Source organism: Tupaia chinensis, unplaced genomic scaffold, assembly GCF_000334495.1.
Source record: "Tupaia chinensis unplaced genomic scaffold, TupChi_1.0 Scaffold000564_1, whole genome shotgun sequence".
Classification (NCBI taxonomy): domain Eukaryota; kingdom Metazoa; phylum Chordata; class Mammalia; order Scandentia; family Tupaiidae; genus Tupaia; species Tupaia belangeri.
The window spans coordinates 697,151-715,734 of NW_006160077.1; the positions used below are offsets into that span (position 1 = coordinate 697,151).

At 36.9% G+C, this 18,584-nt stretch overlaps 1 protein-coding gene across 1 annotated transcript; it reads right to left on the reverse strand.

Moving 5' to 3' along the window:
* Positions 1 to 6,667: 6,667 nt before the first annotated feature.
* Positions 6,668 to 7,589, reverse strand: LOC102497877 (olfactory receptor 4C6). Its single transcript, XM_006157918.2, has one exon. It carries the CDS (start codon positions 7,586 to 7,588, stop codon positions 6,668 to 6,670), a length of 921 nt encoding a protein of 306 aa, XP_006157980.1. The 5' UTR covers position 7,589.
* Positions 7,590 to 18,584: the final 10,995 nt, after the last annotated feature.

Sequence of the window (18,584 nt, forward strand, 5' to 3'; positions counted from 1 at the left end):
GGACCCTACAGTGAAAAAGCTCTCTCAAAAAAAAAAAAAAAGGAAGAAAAGGGTTTTCTAGGGGCAGACAGTAGTGTACAAGTAACTCAATTGAACCTTCGTAAGAAAGGTCCTGAGGTTGCCCTGGGAAGGCAGACACATGCACATGCCCACGATCTGGGCTGGCTGAGATTAGGGGTGGACAGTGATAAGAGGGACCTTTGGGAAGCCTATCTCTCTCTCTCTCTTAATAAATAAATAAATAGGGACCAGCATTTGGCGTAATGTTATGTTGGTGGAGTCCCATGGAATCTACTGCAGTTTGAGTCCCAGACCTGGCATCTTAAAAATCACGCCAGGTGGGACCAGAAGTTAGCATAATGGCTATGTCGCTGGACTCCCACGTAGTCGACCGCGGTTCACGTCCCAGACCCGGTGGCTTAAAACTCACTCCGGGCATGTGTCTGTGCATGCCCAAGATCACGCCAGGCATGTGTCCGTGCGTGCCCAAGATCCCAAGAGCAGAATGGAGGAGAAGGGATTGCAGCGTGGCTATTCCCCTGGGGGGTGATTTCTCGTTTTCTGTCTCTCTGTCTCTCTCTGTCTGGCGAGCGAATGTGCCCTATAGCAAAGACCTCTCCAAAAAAAATATCATGACAGGTGAATGGTACACAGATTCCCAAGATCCTGAAAGGAGAATGGAGGAAAAAAAGATTTTGGTACAGTCATTCTCCCTGGAAGGTGGGTATTTCTCCCTTTCTGTCTCTCTGGTGAGCTCACGTGCCCTATAGTAAAAAACTCTCTAAAAAAATTTAAATAAATAAATAAATGTGAAAAGGATGTCTTTTTTGGTAATTTTGTTCTTGTTTATTGAATTACTTAAATATTTTTATATTTGGAATCAAATTTTTAAATTTCCATTCGGTGTAATTAGTATATACTTCAAACACAACTGTTGGCAGTATAATTTCTGCTCTTTTCACTCTCTCCCTTTCTTTCATTCATTCTACTAATATATATATATATGCATATATATATATATTTCAAAATATATTATCAACATTTTACAAACAAATTCCATAGTGACTTGCTTTTCAGAGCAGCATACTATATATACTGTGGGTCTGGGCTCTACATTGTGATTTTCTTCTTAGTTCCATGAGTTTTCCTCATTTAGGGATGGTGACAGTGGTTGACCAGCATACAAAGACCAACTGATTATTTGGTAAAGAAGACTTAGAGCTATAGGATACAAGGTCAGGTAGATAGATGCTGAAATAATTTGCATGTGTGATTGTTTGTATTTTTACCATCACTGGCTTTTCACTGCCTTTATTACTCTTTGCTCTTGGAGGCCAAGTAGAGAGAAATGGTTCCTGTCCTCTAGGTTAAGCCTTCTGTGCCTGCAGGTTGCTCTTCCTCTAACATCTTTCAATGTGTTAAAGTTCTTAACTTACCCTTGAGCAAATACAGTTCTTTACTTCATCTTCGACTAGGGCTCAGTAAATATTAATTTTCCTGTAGGAAGTTTTAGGCATTTATTTTCACATGTGGAATACAACGTTTCTTTCAGAAATAGGCTCATCAGTCTAATTATGTGAAATTTAACTTCAAAGGCAAATTCCCTGAAATAGCAAAATATAAAACCATAGTTTTCTCAATTCATATTGAAAGAAAAGACAATCAACTGATATTGTGTCTGTGTAAATAGCCATTTCACCATCCAAACTACATAGGCATATACTATACTCTCGGGGTTTTTGTTTGTTCGTTTTTTTTTTTTTTTTTTTTTTGCTATAGAGCGTGTGTGCTTGTCAGAAGACAAAGAGAGTGACAGAGAGACAGAAAGTGAGAAATCACCACCTGGGGGGGATGACCACACCACAATCCTTCTCCTCTATTCTTCTCTCAGGGCCTTGGGCATGCACGCAGATGTACCCGTGGTGAGTTTATGCAACTGAGTCAGGACTCGAACCGCAGTCGACTACATGGGAGTCCAGCAATAGCCATTATGCCAACTGCTGGTCCCTAATTTTATTTATTATCGTTTTTAAAATTTGATCAGAGAGAGAAAGCGAGAGAGGGAAAGTGAGAAAGCAAGTGGGCAGGTCTGGGACTTGAATCATGGTCACCCACTTGGGAGTCCAGCATCTTAACCACCATGACACCTGCTGGTCCCTTGTGATATTTTTAAAGCTTAACTCACTGTAAAAATATTTCTGTTAATCCTTGTAATAACAAGAATGTTTTTAGGTATCCTTAGCAATTTTTATTTTATTTTGTATTCCCTAGAAAATAATGCCTGAGGCAAAATAGACATTAATTTGAATTTTTTTATTATTAGCTGTGTAGCTTTATATAATTTTATCCACAACAATACTTATCTCAGTATGAACATTAGAATACGATGCCTCCAAGATGTGACTCTCTTACAACAACATCTGTACATTACAGATATCACCCAAAATAAAGGCAGATATAATTGTGAATCACCTATCTGACCTGTATCTAGGTCTTAGCACTATAGATACAGATTCTGAATGAAGCTGAAAAACAAAACAAACTAAACAATGCAAAAAACTACTTGTCTATAATTCAGAATAATTCGATTAACTTTATTACTGACAATTTAATATTATGAGAGTTGTAGAGATTCGTGATATGAATAAAGTGCAAAATAGCTTGAGATAGGAGATTTTAGGACCCACCTATTGCATGGTGGTTGAGACAGCTGGTTCCTCGTGGCCAACTGTGTGATTCAAGTCCTGGACCTGGTGACTTGAGAAACACACTGGGACTGTGCACATGCATGCCCAAAGTCCTGAAAGAAAAAATGGAGAAGAAGGACTTGCAGGATAACCGTCCCTCATAGAGGGTGCTTTCTCATCTTCTCTGTCTCTCTCACTCTCTCTGCCTCTCTTTGGCAAGTGTACAGGTCTCTGCCAAAATTTTTAAAAAATTAAAGTGAAAAGGTATATAAAATGTCATTCTCTTTTCTTTACAACCTTTATTAGCATCACCAAAAGAACCAAAGGAAAATTTGGATTTTAGTAATATGTCCCAGTTGGAGTGCATTTTGTGTGTTTTCATGTGTGTGTGATTTTATTAGTTGAATATAAATTGACTGTTTTTGCAGGAAAAACAGAGTTTGTGAACAGGGTTACCATATATTCAGATTGGAAGACTGGAAAAGCAATATGTAAGTAAACATAATGAAATTGACTCAGAACCATATTTTCTGATATCTATATATCAGTGCTGGCTGATAAAATCCAGGATACAATTATTTCTTGTCCAATGTCATGGCTGACTGATTCACAATATATTAAAATAGAGAAATATGTGCAAAGGTATATACTGTATGTCAACAAAATGGTGAAGTTTATTCTCCAATTAATCATGAAATGAAGAGGGTGATTCCTATAAGGTTAAGTAGAATTATTTGCTAAGATAGTAATATAATATTTTTAAAATATTTATTTAATTCTTAATATATGCCATGTTCTTAATTCTTCTATACTAGGAAAATAGCAATAAAGTAAATATGGCATGACTCTTGTTTTTATGAAACTTAAAAATTCAGAATTAAAGGAAGAGAAATAACTCAAAGAAAGAGAATGGAGAAAAAGCATCAGTGATGGGCAGCTATTATTCAAAACTTGGATGCTAGAAAATCTAATACTCTTAATATCAGAAAGGATACAAAGAAAGAGGGTGTATGAGAAGATATTAAATAATGATTTTCAAAATGTTGGTTCATACTTTACAAAAAGATTTGATTGCACCTTTTTTTTTTTTCTTATAGCATTTTTCATCTGTTTCTAGATATGCCTATTAGAGGCCTGAGTACTGGGGCAATGATTCTATAGAAGAGTACAAACACTGTCTTCCAGCAAAGTTGTGACAGGTCTAATGCAAATAAAAGTGACGGGTGCAAAATCCAGGATCACAACTGTGGCTCGGGAACTGCAGGTAGAAAGTGTTTTGCTGTGGCTTTCTGCAGAATATGCTTTCACATTCTACAAAATTATACAGTAGAAACCATCAAAACCAGAAAGATTACCAGTCCCATCAGGCTAGAATTGGCAATGACTAAGATACTTATCTCGTGTATCAGTGTGCTTCACTTCCAAGAAATAATTCTTATCACAGAAATAATGATCTGTTTCACTGGGACCAAAGAAAGGTAAAATATTGTAAGAAGACATGGGCCAAGGGAATGCAGAAATCTTTCTCCTCGTGGTGGTAGAATTGTTATAACTTTCTCTATTCATTATGATGGCATAGTAGAGTGGTTGACAGATGGTGACAGGTCATAGATCATATGTAAGAATGAAGATATTATCACCAAACAATATGTGCTAAAAAGTTGCGTCATGCAGTTTTTATAGGAAATGATGGGACCTGCAATTGACGTAGTGGTTACGTCACTGGACTTCCCCATGGGCAGCTGCTGTTTGAGCCCCAGACTTGCTGGCTTGAAAATCAGGCCTGGTGTTTGTGCTTGCAAACCCAAGATCCTGGGAGGCTAATGGAGGATATAGGACTGTGGTGTGATCATCCCTAGGAAGTGATTTTTCACTTTCTGTCTCTGTCTCTCTGGACACTACATGAGCCTTATAGCAACAATATCTCTTTCAAAAAAAAAAAAAAAAAAGAGACTTTGCCTTTCATTTTCCTCTTGAATGTGTATGAAGAGGTAACTCAAATCTATTCAAATTAGAACAATTCTGGTTATAATAAGGATATTGACTGTATTGACTCATAATTACTGTGTAATTTCATTTTTATTTTTCATCTTCTTAATCATTGTTTATCATATTTAGTTTTATAGACATCTATACTTCTGTAATTTAAGTCAGCAAAGGCTTCTCTAATCTTTACTGATACATGGTGACAATATTTTAACATTATGAGAGCTATATTATAAAAATTAGCATGCCAGGGATGAGAGAATATGTACAAAAGGACAATTGACTTTTAGAAATCAGAGGCAATGTCATAATAAATCAATTAGAAAAGATATATCCACCAACGTGAGACTCCTACCTTGAAAATACAGAACAAAGTATAAAGAGAAAGCAAAATTTCTTGGTGTTGGCAAAGGTGGATTGTTGATGCCTGATGTTACAAACTGGAAATTTCTGCCCTACCACCTATAGGACTTGTACTTTGAAAGTTTATCCATAAAGAATATGAGTTTCATGTAAATATTCCAGATGTTTATTCCTCCCTCAAAGATTCTATAGAAATCATTATGCCCAAGAAAGCATGCTTGGAAGTCCTAGTGCATGGAAGTACCTAGAAGGCACACTTCTGCATTAAGAGGAATGTTTCAAGCTATAGTTATTTGAGGTTATAACCAATATTACTCCTTGGTCTATTCAACCTTTATCCAACAAACTTGTTGGAAATTGGTCTTTCTAGAGAAACTTTCCTTCATACAGAGAGATATGTTGACCAGTGACTAAAATAATCATTTTGGTATTCTTGGTTTGTTGTTCATGTATCTCATTAAACTAAACATTCAAGTTCAGATACTGTTAAGAAGTCAATCTTTGAGTGAGTTGACAAGAAGTTAACAGTTGAGAATCAAGACTTTATTTAAAGATACTTAGGTTAGACCCTAAAGTGTAATAGATAAACCCATATAATACCATTTTGATTGATTGTGCACAGCTAACTGCTGGTTCCCAGGACAAGAAGAATCTTTGAATAGAGTCAGAAGGGAAATCTTCTCTGAGGAAATTATAGTTAGTCTGGTCATGGGTTAAGATCTATGACCAAAAGTTAAGAGAAACAGTGGGACAGCCATATGAAGAGAAATGGGACTCATTTTCAGAGAGGAAGGTGAACTGATATTCAAGTGAGAAAGACTTTCATAGCTCTGGGACAGATGGAAAAAACCAATGGGACTGGGAACCAGCAGTTAGCGTAATGGCTATGTCGCTGGACTCCCACGTAGTCGACTGCGGTTCGTGTCCCGGACCCGGTGGCTTAAAACTCACGCCGGGCGCGTGTGCGTGCGTGCCCAGGATCCCGAGAGGAGAATGGAGGAGAAGGGATTGCGGCGTGACCATCCCCCCTGGGGGGTGATTTCTCGCTTTCTGTCTCTATGTCTCTCTCTGTCTGGCGAGCGCACGCGCCCTACAGTGAAAATCTCTCCAAAAAAAAAAAAAAAAAAAAAAAAATAACCAATGGGACTCATGCACAGTGAAGAAGATGAGAGACTCACTAAGTGTTTTAAGAGGTGAGAAGTTGGTTTGGTGGTTAAGGCACTAGATTCTCGCATGGCTGACCATAGGTCAAGTTCCAGACCTGGTGACTTGTTTTCTCTCTCTTTTTCTGGTAAGCTCATAAGCCATATAGCACATTTAAAATTATAACGGTAAAATAAAATAATACTTATTTTTTAAAAAATGTTTGGAGTGATGGAGGCATTGACAAGATAAAAAGGAAGTTCTAGGACAAGTCAAAAGTTTCTAAGGGACTAGGAAACAAAGAAGTGTAGACTATGTAAAAGTATCACAATTTTCACATTATAAATACTCAGATTATAAAACAGATTAATATTTGTGAAGGACCCATAGACTGCCAGTATAGAATGAAAAGTATGATATCTAAGATATTTCTGAAATAATGATTTCTAATGGAAAATACATCATATTCTCAGTAAGACAGTTACTTGCTAACTATAATCTCGTTTCATCCATAGTTTCTTCATGGCATTTTTCACTTCTGCATTCCTCAGAGTGTAGATCAAGGGGTTTAACATGGGTGTGATGATTGAATCAGACACAGCCATAGCCTTGTCTATGGGGTAGGTAGCCACAGGCCTCACATATAAGAAAATACATGGCACAAAAAACAACATGACCACTGTGAGGTGGGAGCCACAGGTGGAGAGGACTTTGTGCCACCCTTCAGAGCTGTAAGACTTCAGGGAACAAAGGATGATCACATAAGACACAATTAGGATAAAGAAGATAGCTATACACATCACCCCACTGTTGAGGATGACTAAAAGACCCAGGATATGGGTGTCCATGCAGGCAAGTGTTAGCAACTGAAACAAATCGCATATAAAGTGATCAATGACATTGGGGCCACAGAAAGGAATTTGGTACATGAAGAGAAGCTGTATTGTCGCATGCAGGGATCCCCCCACCCAGGCCCCTCCCACCATTAGGCAGCACACCCGAGGGCTCATGATGGCTGTGTAGTGCAGGGGCTTACAGATGGCCATGTAGCGGTCATAGGCCATCACGATGAGCAGGATGATGCCCACGCCGCCAAAGAAATGCTCTGCAAAGAGTTGGGTCATGCAGCCTTCCAGGGAGATGGTTGTGCTGTCAGATAGCGAGTCCACAATCACCTTGGGGGCGATAACGGAAGAGTAAGTGACATCCAAAATGGACAAGAAGGTAAGAAAAAAGTACATAGGTGATCGTAGTTTCTGACTTGTGATTAAGGTTACTATAATGAGTAAGTTTCCCAAAAGTGTAGCAACATACATGATTAGAAACACAGCAGAAAATATTTTCCTCAGCTCTGGGTTCTCTGTAATACCCAAAAGGATGAATTCTGTCACATTGTTTTTGTTTTCCATTTATCAGGTATTAATATGAGCTGCATCTGAAAGCTGGGAAGCCTAAAAAACAAAAACAAAAACAAAACAAAAAACAAAAAAACAGATGTAGATTTTTTTAGTTAGTGGTTATTTTGCCTACTCTATTTCCAGGATCTGGAGGAACTTGTTTTTTGTACTTACCCATTTACTCACCATATAAGCACCTAACTTTTAAAAATGTACTGAACAAAGAGTTCAAATGATAGATACTTCATTAATGCAAGATCTCCCCAAGCCTCTTCTCTCTTTACAAATAATTCTTTCCTATGAAATAGGCTTCTCTTTATTCTTCACTTCCCTTTATAATTGTTATTTTAAAATATTATATATTTAATTTTATTCATTATTAGTATTTTAATTTTCTATAGGACACATGCATGAGAGAGAGAGAGAGAGAGAAAGAGAGAGTGGCAAGCCACTAGGTCTGGGGTTTGAACAATGGTTAGCCATGTGGGTGTCCATTGCCTTAACAACCATACCACCTGCTGGTCCCTATAATTGTTATTTTTAATAGAAAACTTTCTTAAGCACCTACCTCATTCCAGGCACTGGAATAATTCTACAAGTCACTTTATTTTAAATATAAAGAAACTGATTGTCATAGTGTTTTGGAAATGTAACCAAGGTTGCATAGCTAGTGAGAGGTGAGGGCATTATCTGGACCATATTTTCTGACTTCAGAATTAGTGCTCCCTAATATCAATATTGCTCCTCTAGTAACTATACTGTGAGCCCATTATTTATCCATCACTATGCTAAATATATTAGAGTTATTATCCTACTTTATCTTTTATTTATTTATTTTTATTTATTTTACATACTTTCACTGAACATCACCACAGCATACAAAATGTGATATTCCAGCCAGAATACACTGTAGAGTGGCTTAAACATACACGTTATTGTCAACAAATAATTTTCCATTTCTTCCCCCCCCCATTTCTCACCCTCTGTCATTTCCCATCCTCTCCCCATCTTATCTCTGGTTTCCGCAGTTGTTTTTCATTCCTTTATTCTTTCCCATATTGTGTTGATTCACAAAATATCTTAATTAATATAAATACTTCCAATAGCAAGTTCAGCTGATATATACCTATCTGTGAACAAAAGTTGACTTTAGGCATGAAACTCTGTGGGTAGAATGAAGGTACTATAAAATAGCACATGGCTGAGGCTATATAGCTTACTGTGGTTACCAAATAGGTATTTTTTAAATACACTTTTTAATTTTAAGAAAGTCAGTTTTAGCTTTACTAAATCAAAATAAACAAATGTTAGGAGAACTTTGATTAATACTTAAAGCCAGGAAACAGGTTAGGATTCTGTTTGAATAATAGGTACATAAACCTGTCCACAACTTAAGAAAAGACAAAACTCCATAACAATGGGAAACAAAGCATAAAAGGTTAGTAATGTTATAGTCAAAAGTAATAAAATTCTATTTCACCAGTTCTGCTGTGGTCCAATCTCTCCATTTAAATTTGGAAGATAGCATTCAACTCTGTACTTGTCCCTACCATTAAGTTGATCATTTTCTTAGCTGTTTTGAAACTCTTATTTCTCTGTCTGACTTTAGTTTTCCTAGGATAGCACTCCCTTCAGAATTTCTTGGAGAGCTGGTCTGGTGTTGGTAAATTCTTTCAGGTTTTGTTTATCTGAGAATGTTCTTGTCTTCTCTTCTCATATGAAGGATAATCTTGCCTGGTATAGTATTCTTGGTTGAAATTGTTTTTCACTCAACACTTTGAATATATTTTCCCATTCGTTCCTTACTCACATGGTTTCTGATGTGAGGTCTGCTGTTAACCTGATTGGATATCCTTTCTAGGTAATTTGGCATTTCTCTCTTGTCAATCTTAGTATCTTGTCTTTGTCTGTGGTTTTGGTCAATCTGGCTATAATATGTCTTGGAGATCTTCTTGGTTTGATCTTATTTGGGGTCTTTTGTATTTCTTGGGTCTGGATCTTTGAATGCTTCTCTAGCTTTGGGAAGTCTTCTTCCAGGATTTCATGGAATAGATTGTCAATGCCCTTATTAGTCCCTTCACCTTCTGGGATACTAGTTATCTGGATGTTTAGACATTTAATGGTATCTAGTATTTCTCGTATATTATTCTAATTTTTGGGGTGCTATTTTCTCAGTCTTCGTGGTGGATTTTACTAGTCCAGTGATCCTGTCTTCTCCATCTGAGATTCAATTTTCTGTATGATCTAATCTGCTTTTAATACTTTCAAAGGAGGTTTTGACTTCCTGTATTATAGCCTTCATGTCCAACAGTTCCATTTGACTTTTTTTTTTTATGGTGTGTATTTCCTCTTTCAGCTCTTGCAAGAAATTCCTCACCTCCTAGGAATCATCGGCTTTTTTCTTCTGGTGTTCATTTTCCCTCTTCTCTTCCATCTCTGTTAGTTTTGTCATTATGAATACTCTATATTCTTTATCAGACATTTCCATGATTTCCATTGAACTGTCTGTGGAAAAAGAGGAGTTATTCTTTTCCCTAGGGGGTGAGGCATTTTCTTGGTTTCATATATTTCATGTGACCCTGCCTGCAGTGATTTCTAGTCATCTGATGGGTTATCCATTTCTTCCTAAATTTTAGAAGATCAATCTAAATGATCAGAGGCACACGGGAGGATGAGTTCTGCAAACTCTTTGGCATTGCATTTTTCTCCCTTTATGACACAGATTCAGTGAGGGTTGAGGAATATGAGGACTCAAATAGTATTCAGATTTGGCAACTTTCATTTAGGCTTGTCTAGACACTCAGTAGGTGGAAGCTGAGCTGCAAAGTGATGAGGTAAAAGAGAAAGGATAATAAAACAGAGAAAAAGAGAGAAAAAATTAAAAATGGAGAAAGCAAACAAAAAATATTTATTTGTTAATTATAAAAAGCAAAAAAATGAAAACCACATGGCACAGTTTTTTTTAAATTTTTTAATCTTTTTTTCTGGCTTGCCTTTTTTTTGCTAGGGTAGATTCTCAGCAGAACATATTTATTGCTCTTATCTCTGAAATCACTAGATCTCAGCCTTCATGCAGATGACTTCTCCTGGCCTGCCTTTTTTGCCTAGATGGGAGGGGATTATTACCAAGATAAAGGAGGATTTCAGGGCCTAGAAAAAAATTTTACCTTAAAAAAATTTAAAAAAAAAGAAAAATTAGAAAAAATGAAAAGAGACAGACAGAAAGGCAGAAAGAGACAGAGGGAAGGACACAGGGGCTCTACCAGGGTAAATTCTCAGCAGAACATCTTTATTGCTCTTATCTCTGAAGTCACTAGTCACTCAGCTCTCATGGTAGACTCAGTCTTCCTATCCTATTTTATCTTAAAAGCTATCATTTGAAATGGGTTATTCATTCCGAGTTCTGTTTTTAAATGAGATCGTCATTCGTTTGTACTTTTGTGTTTTTCTTCTAAATTGTCAACATATGCCTAACACTAGTCATTACATAGTTTTTGACTAATATATGATTCAAAGATGAAGATACAAACTATGATGGTGCAGCAAAGTTTAAGATGTACAATATAATGACTCAGTGAAACCTATCCAAATCATTGTCAGTTTCCTTTGTCCCATAAATTGAGCATAGACTTCCTGAGCATAATAATCATAGCAAGCAAGGAGCCAGATGGTGGCAGAGTGGTAAAACATGACATTTTGAGAGGCTAAGCCACATGGAAATGTCCCAAATTTACATCTGGAGGCTATCCTGATAATGCTGAACACATGCATGCCCATGGACTGGGGCTGGCTGCAGCTGGCGATAGATCATGGCACCAAGACCCTATTAGGGGTGAATTCTCTCTTTTTCTTTTGGCTTATGAAATAAATAAATAAACTAAAAAAAAAAATCAAGCCAGCTCCATGTCAAACAGTTATATGTTACTCAAGAAAAGTCAGATCTCTCATGGAGACATCAGTTTAAATCCCCAGCTTGGTCAACCTAAAAACACACCGGACATGGATGCAATTGCCTGGAGTCTACAATTATGGAGGACTGGAATATATGAGATTGTGTCTTGACCAGAGCCTAGAGGGTGCCTTCTTTCTCTTTCTCTTTGTCTCTCCCTTTCTCTTTCCTTCTTATTTCACATACACATACTGCATTTTATCATGAATACACAAAAATATATATCAAAATAATAGTAACAACAATACCTATTCAATTTTTAGGTTGCTATGTCATTGGGCACTGCTTCAAGTATGGTATATGAGTTACTTTAGTTAAAACTCATGTTAGGGAACCAGCAGTTAGTGTAATGGCTATGTCGCTGGATTCCCACGTAGTCGACCACGGTTCGCGTCCCGGACCTGGTGGTTTAAAACTCACGCCGGGCGCGTGTGCATGCGTGCCCAAGATCCCAAGAGGAGAATGGAGGAGAAGGGATTGTGGCGTGACCATCCCCCCTGGGGGGTGCTTTCTCGCTTTCTGTCTCTATGTCTCTCTCTGTCTGTCTGGCGAGCGCACGTGCCCTATAGCAAAAAAAAAAAAAAACTCTCCAAAAGAAAAAGTAATAACTCATGTTAACATTCATGATACCACATGAGGTACCTTTACTAGTCTTATTGACAAGGAAAGGATCTGAGGTCCTAGGAAGTAAAAAAAAAAAAAAAAAAAAAAAAAAAAGAACATGATTATGAAACTATAGTTGTGTGCTTACCTGGCATTTTAATATTATATTACAGCTCAAATTTTATCTACTCTGCTTCACCTCTGGAGAAGAGAACGGATTATGTAGTATTTCAGAAGAATTACTACAGCAACCAAGAGGAAATGCTGTGAGGAAAACCTGCTTTCTATTACAGAGGACATTAAAACAGGGGCTGGCTTCCACATTTAGGAATTTTGCAAAGAAAACCTTTACTTTGATATTTGAATTATACAAATTGCCAAGAGGTCACTCCTGCTGTGTAATCACCCACACCATCCCTACTCTTTACCAAGAGTACAGAAGGACAACAGGAGACTGAAGTGTCTTATGTTATTCAATCTCATTCTCTCTCCTAGCCCACTAATTGAGATCTTTCTTGCAGTAGCCCCTGGCAAGTATCAGGAGCTCTGACTCTGCAGTCAGAAAATGAGAAGTAGGTTTGATTCTAGGTTGCCTCACTTGCTGTGGTTGGGGCATTCTGCTGGCATCTCTGAGCCTCACTTTCCTCGTTTTCAGTATAATAGTTTAGTCTGTTTCTAACCCTAACAACTGAATCCTGCACTGGGTAACCTATAAAGAGTAGAGTTTGCTCAGCTCATGGATATAGAGGCCCAAGGTCAAGAAGAAACTTTTTGCAATCTCAACCTACCCAAGTCTCAATTCTACAGTAGCACAGTTAGTAAAAAAAAAACCATAACAAAGAAGGGATTATGGCATGGCCACCCTTATAGGGACTGCTTTCTCTCTCTCTCTCTCTCTCTTTCTCTCTCACTTATGATTACACAGGCTCTATAGCAAATTCATAAAACAAGGGAAAAAACTGTAACTTCCTTGAAGTTTGTGATTAACCTAAAAGCATAGACTACTAACTGCTATAACTTTTAGCACCTGCACACACCCCTGTAATACTTTCACTTCCTGACTACTGTTGTGAAGGCTAAAAGAGGCAACATGCATAAAGCTTGAGAAGAATTCACACATTTAAGTTTGTTTCCTGGTCTTATGTCTTTATAAGCTCTAGATTTGCCTACTGCCTTGATCATGACCTGTATCAACCACTCCTTCTCAATGTCTGCCTTCGCCTTTACCATCCTGAGTATTCTACCTTCTTATAAAACTTTTTATTTTTTACTATGCCATTATTTCTTGTGTATTACATATTTCTCTTATTTTCATAGGGAGCTGCATAAGGCTTGATATTTCTTACACATTTCTTAAAATCCCTAATAGAATAGTAAGAAAAACTGGACACAAAAATAACCCAAGTCATTTTATTAATTGGAGGTAAACAGCAAAGAGCTGAGTGGCACAGGTAGTAGTGCCACGCCAGCCTCCAGGTGTGACAACAAATCTGTCATCATAGCCTGGCTGCCATTTATCAGTCAACCAGACTCAATGAGATCATTTAATCTGACTGTTTCTGTTTGTTTGTTTTGTTTTGTTTTATTTTACCATGTGTATACTTCAATAGCCTTCAACCAAAATGAAGAATTTCACACCTTGAACTTCCAGTCCGGCAATTAATCACAACATCAGCTTTTTCTGTATAATTACTTCCACCATGTGTCAGTGAGAAATGTTTCTTAAAAGGCTGTTCTGGTGCAAACAAGGACAATTATAATGAATGCTCTTCTTTTACTTTGTGAAACCTCTCCCTTATATTTCTTAATTATTTAAATAGACAAGTATTTCAAATACTTGTCAGATGTGTCTCATTTCCTTAAATAAGGGATACGATTAATAAATTTTAAATAATGTCAATAGAAATAACTGAAAACTGAGAAAAGAAAAAGAAAATATTAAAGCCTTAAAGATACAATGTTGCTAAGAGAAAGGAGCACTGGGGGCTATTCCCAGCAGATGGAGCACATAAGCACAGGTCCCAAGGTGGGAATTAGGGAGACTGTACGGTGTAGAACAGAGAGCAAGGAACCTGAATGACATACACCACGTTCTAATTTTGACTTCTGGAACACTTTATATATATATGTTACTTTTAATGATTTATTCTTTCAAGTGGACATTTGTACTTAAGAAAACTAAACTTGTATATGCAATCTAGTAATATAATTGTGCAATGATAGATCACAACACATATGCATATACACACTATACTTCATATTTTAGTGAATAATTTTTCACTGATAGAGTTAATGATTTACGTTATTTCAATGTTCTGATATTTTAACATTGCTATAATAAAATTCTTTGCATGCTTGTATATATGTACTTACAGGTTAGTCAGTCTTCCATATCTGCTGATTCCACAACCAACCTTGAGTCAAAAATTTTCAAAAGAGAAATTGGGTGTATCTGCACTGAGCATGTACAGACTTCTTATTGCTTATTTAAACCTTGAAATATTTAAAACAGAAGGCTTAAGAATCTAACCTCTCTGACTCATCAAGGGATTTAATTTCTCTTCTATTCACAGAAAAATTTTAAAAGGTAACTAAATAGAGCCTTTTCCAAATTATTCCAGGCTCCTTTATGAATTCTGGTTGAGTGTATTTTTAGATGAATGTAGAAAAGTTTTGTTCAGCTTCTTAGAAGATACATCGTGAGCATACATTCTGCTCTGCATGACTGGCCCAGGCTGTAAGGGCACAGAGCACCCATTAGAGCACCCGTGACAGCATGGACTTGCATCATTCTGTTTTCTCCCCTGAGGCTGGTTCTCCACTGATGGAAGGACTGATCTTGAATCCAATGAATTCTCAGCCAACTGCTTTAATAAAAGGGTATTCTCAGGGGCAAGGACATCCCCAAGGCCAGACAAAGACAATGTCCTACAAGCTGAACTCTAGGTCACAATCCTGATTATTCAGTTATTTGCTTTTGCACTGTGATCTGTACCTTAATTGCAGAAGGCCATAATCTTACAGTAAGTAGAACCTGTGATCTGGAAGGAACTTCAGTTAAGCTTTGTCTCTAGGTTTCATTTCACACATGGGAGAAATATGTGAGCTCATTGCATGTTATATGCTATTTTGATCTAAACATTTTTATATAGGCAGAAAACTTTATTTAAATTATTTTCAATTTCTTTTTTTGGAGAGATTTTTGCTATAAGGTGTGTGTACTCACTAGAGAGACAAAGAGATACAGAAATAGATAAATCACCACCCAGGAGAGATGGCCACATCTCATCCCTTCTTCTCTAGTCTCGTTTCAGGATTTTGGTCACACACATGCATACATGCATACACACATGCACACATGCTCAGCATGTTTGAAATCCTTGGGTCCAGGAACCACGGTTGAATACATGGGAATCCAGTGACATAATCATTACACCGTGCCATCTGCTAGCCCCTCCAGTTGCTTAAGAAATTACATTTAATTTTAAAAATTTTAACCCTTTTTATAAGAATTATTTTATTTAACTTTATTTAATTATTTATTTTAATTTTGATCAGAGAGGTATAGAGCAAGAGTGAGAGAGAAAGAGAGAGAGCGAGAAAGCGAGCCACCAGATCTGAGACTTGAACCATAGTCGGCCATGTGGGAGTCCGTGTCCTTAGCCACCACACTACTTGCTAGCTCCCCAAAACTGTATTTTCAAAATAGTGAATTCCAGCTATAACTCCTTCTTGCCATGAATTTGTTCAATGAAGTTGCTGCTTTAGCATTTATTTTTTGTCCTGGCAAAAATTGTTTAAAACCCAGTCATACTTCATCACGTTGGTCCAGGTTGTTTGTGATAGGTCCCACTTGTCTCTTATCTTACTGACCCATAATCCAGCACATCCCACAGCCTCTATGGTAAAACGTAATTGTCAATGCCAGAATCATGTAAATCAGTTCTACCTTAGGTCCTCTCTTACTTGCTCCCTAGTCACTGGTTGACCTTTTTTCTGTTTCTGGACTTCCCATCAACTTCCTGTGGGTAAATGTAACCTGGTTGGGCCCCATGAGTAATAAATGCCTTTTGTTTCATGCATTTGATTCACTACCTCGCTGTGTCCCGTCTGACACACACATGACTAAACCTAACCTTCTTGCTGGTGAGAAATGTCCTAGAGAGTGACTACTGTGGCACAAATGAATTGGACACAAGTCATAGAGACCTAGTGATCTAGATGTAGGGAGAGTGGGAAGTGTGGCTTTTCACATTCCAGCACCTTCAAAAATCAAGGCAGATAGGATGAAGGTCTAGGATATTAATGCCAGTGCTAAAAACAAGTACAAAGTAGAAACTATGACTATTCAAAGGGAAAAGAATACACTTTTCATCTTTTCATAATGAGATTGCTTAAAAAGCTTTAATAAAGTGATAAGAGCAAAAAAAGGTTAGTTTTTTTTTTAACTGAAATAACTTCCAACCTTAGCACTTTATGCTATATTCTAAACCATTTTTATAAAAATAAGGCAACAAAGTTATCATTTCATCTAAGGGTCAATTTTCCAAATTTATTGTGTAACCAATATAACTAAATATTTAAAATTAGGTATATGATTTGCAGAAATTTGTATACAATGAGATATTTTGAAAAGTACTGAAAATGCTTTGGTGACTTAAAGTCTAGAGTAGATTCATTTTAGTTTGGTTTATTTTCACCAAACATGGTCAAAAATCTGAGTAAATCAAGTTTTCTCACACGTTGGTTCTAAAGATTTTAGACATTTATTCATTCCTCCCACAAATATCTATTGAGAAACTACTAGATGTCAGATGTATTCTAGGTTCTGAAGATAAAATAGTGAACAGGACAAATAAAGGTTCTTGCCCTCATGACCTTAGATTCTAGTCTTGGTTCAAGAAAATAAAAACTAGATAAACAAATAAGTAGATCTCATACTTTATTAGAAGTTTAGCATATTATAGAGAAATTAAAACTGGAACATGGTAAGGAAGATCCTTAACCTGCAGAGGAGGCATCTGGATTTTGCATAGCTGTTCAAGGTGGGCTTCTTGGAGAGCGCCATGTCTGAACAAATCCCAGAAGACTGTGAGGGAGATAGCCATATGCATGTCCATATGAAGGAGGGGGTCTACTAGATTTGAGGAACAATAAACTGTCCAGCAAGTCATTAATTAAGAGACTAACAGGAGATGATATTTTAGAGAAAGAAGTGAACTTCATTTTTTAAATTAATTTTATTTTAATTATTTTAAAATTATTTTTATTTATCATGATTATTATAATTTTTTAAGTTACTGTAGAATTAATGCACTTACCAGAGAAGACAGAGAGAAGAGAGAGAAAGATAAAGTGACAAAGCAAGTCAGCAGATCCAGGTCTTGAACCACATTTTGTCATGAAGAAATCCAGCACCTTGACTATACCACTTGCTGGTCCACTGTACTTCATTTTTCATGAGAGTGAAACGAAGTATCATTGAAGAGTTTTTGTCAGAGGAAACACAAGAGTTAACCTACCTGTAATATCACCCTGGCTCCTATATCAGGATTCAATTGAGGTGAAGTAAGGTTGGAGGTTAGAAGCAGAAGCAGGAGGATAATTTAGGGAGTAAATTTTCAGTAATCTAGGTGAAAATTAAACCTGCTAGTTAAACTAGGATGGTGTTACTAAAGATTGTAAGAAATTTTGTTTCTGGATATATTTTGAAGGTACAACAAGCAGAATTTCATCTCAGAATGGATGTGAAGCAGGTAAGAGAACAGTGAAGACTGCGTCTTGGTCTGATCCCATTTCTATAACAAAATACCAAAGACAGTGATTTGCCAACAACAGTAATTTGTTTCCCACAGTTTGGGAGGCCAGCAAATTCAAACAGCAGATTCAGTGCTTGGTGAGGACCTAATCCTTATAAATGGCACCTTCTTTACGTCCTCTCATGGCAGGAGGGGTGAAGGGCATGTCTTCACATATCAGACGGAAGAGAGTGAACTCATTCTCTCAAGTCCTTTTGTAGTATTCTAATCCCAATCATGATAGTAAGATCCTTATCATCTACTCACCTCCAAAGGCCCCATATATCATTACTTTGGAGGTTAAGTTAAAATATACGAATTTTGGATGAATACCACTATCCATGCCATAGCAAAGTGACTTAAAAGTATTTGGACTAAAAATTCATAGATTGAGTTGCCATAACTTGAGCAGAGGAAGTCTGCAAGTATGAATATGGTGGTAGAAGTGAAGGGGTGTACTCCTTTGTTAGACTTCTGAATTTGAGATATTTCTTTAACAAGAAAGTACAAATCTAGACAAGCATTTAGATATATGTATCTTGAGGTAGGGAATATAGCATAAGGAAATAAAAATTATGGGCATTTAGTATTTAGATAATTTTTAAAGCTATAGGATTTGATGCACTGAAGCAGTATGTAATGACAGAGGGAAAAAAGA

What these genes read in the sequence shown, in the direction of transcription:
- LOC102497877 (XM_006157918.2), bottom strand. Translation starts at nt 7,588, where the DNA reads ATGGAAAACAAAAACAATGTGACAGAATTCATCCTTTTGGGTATTACA.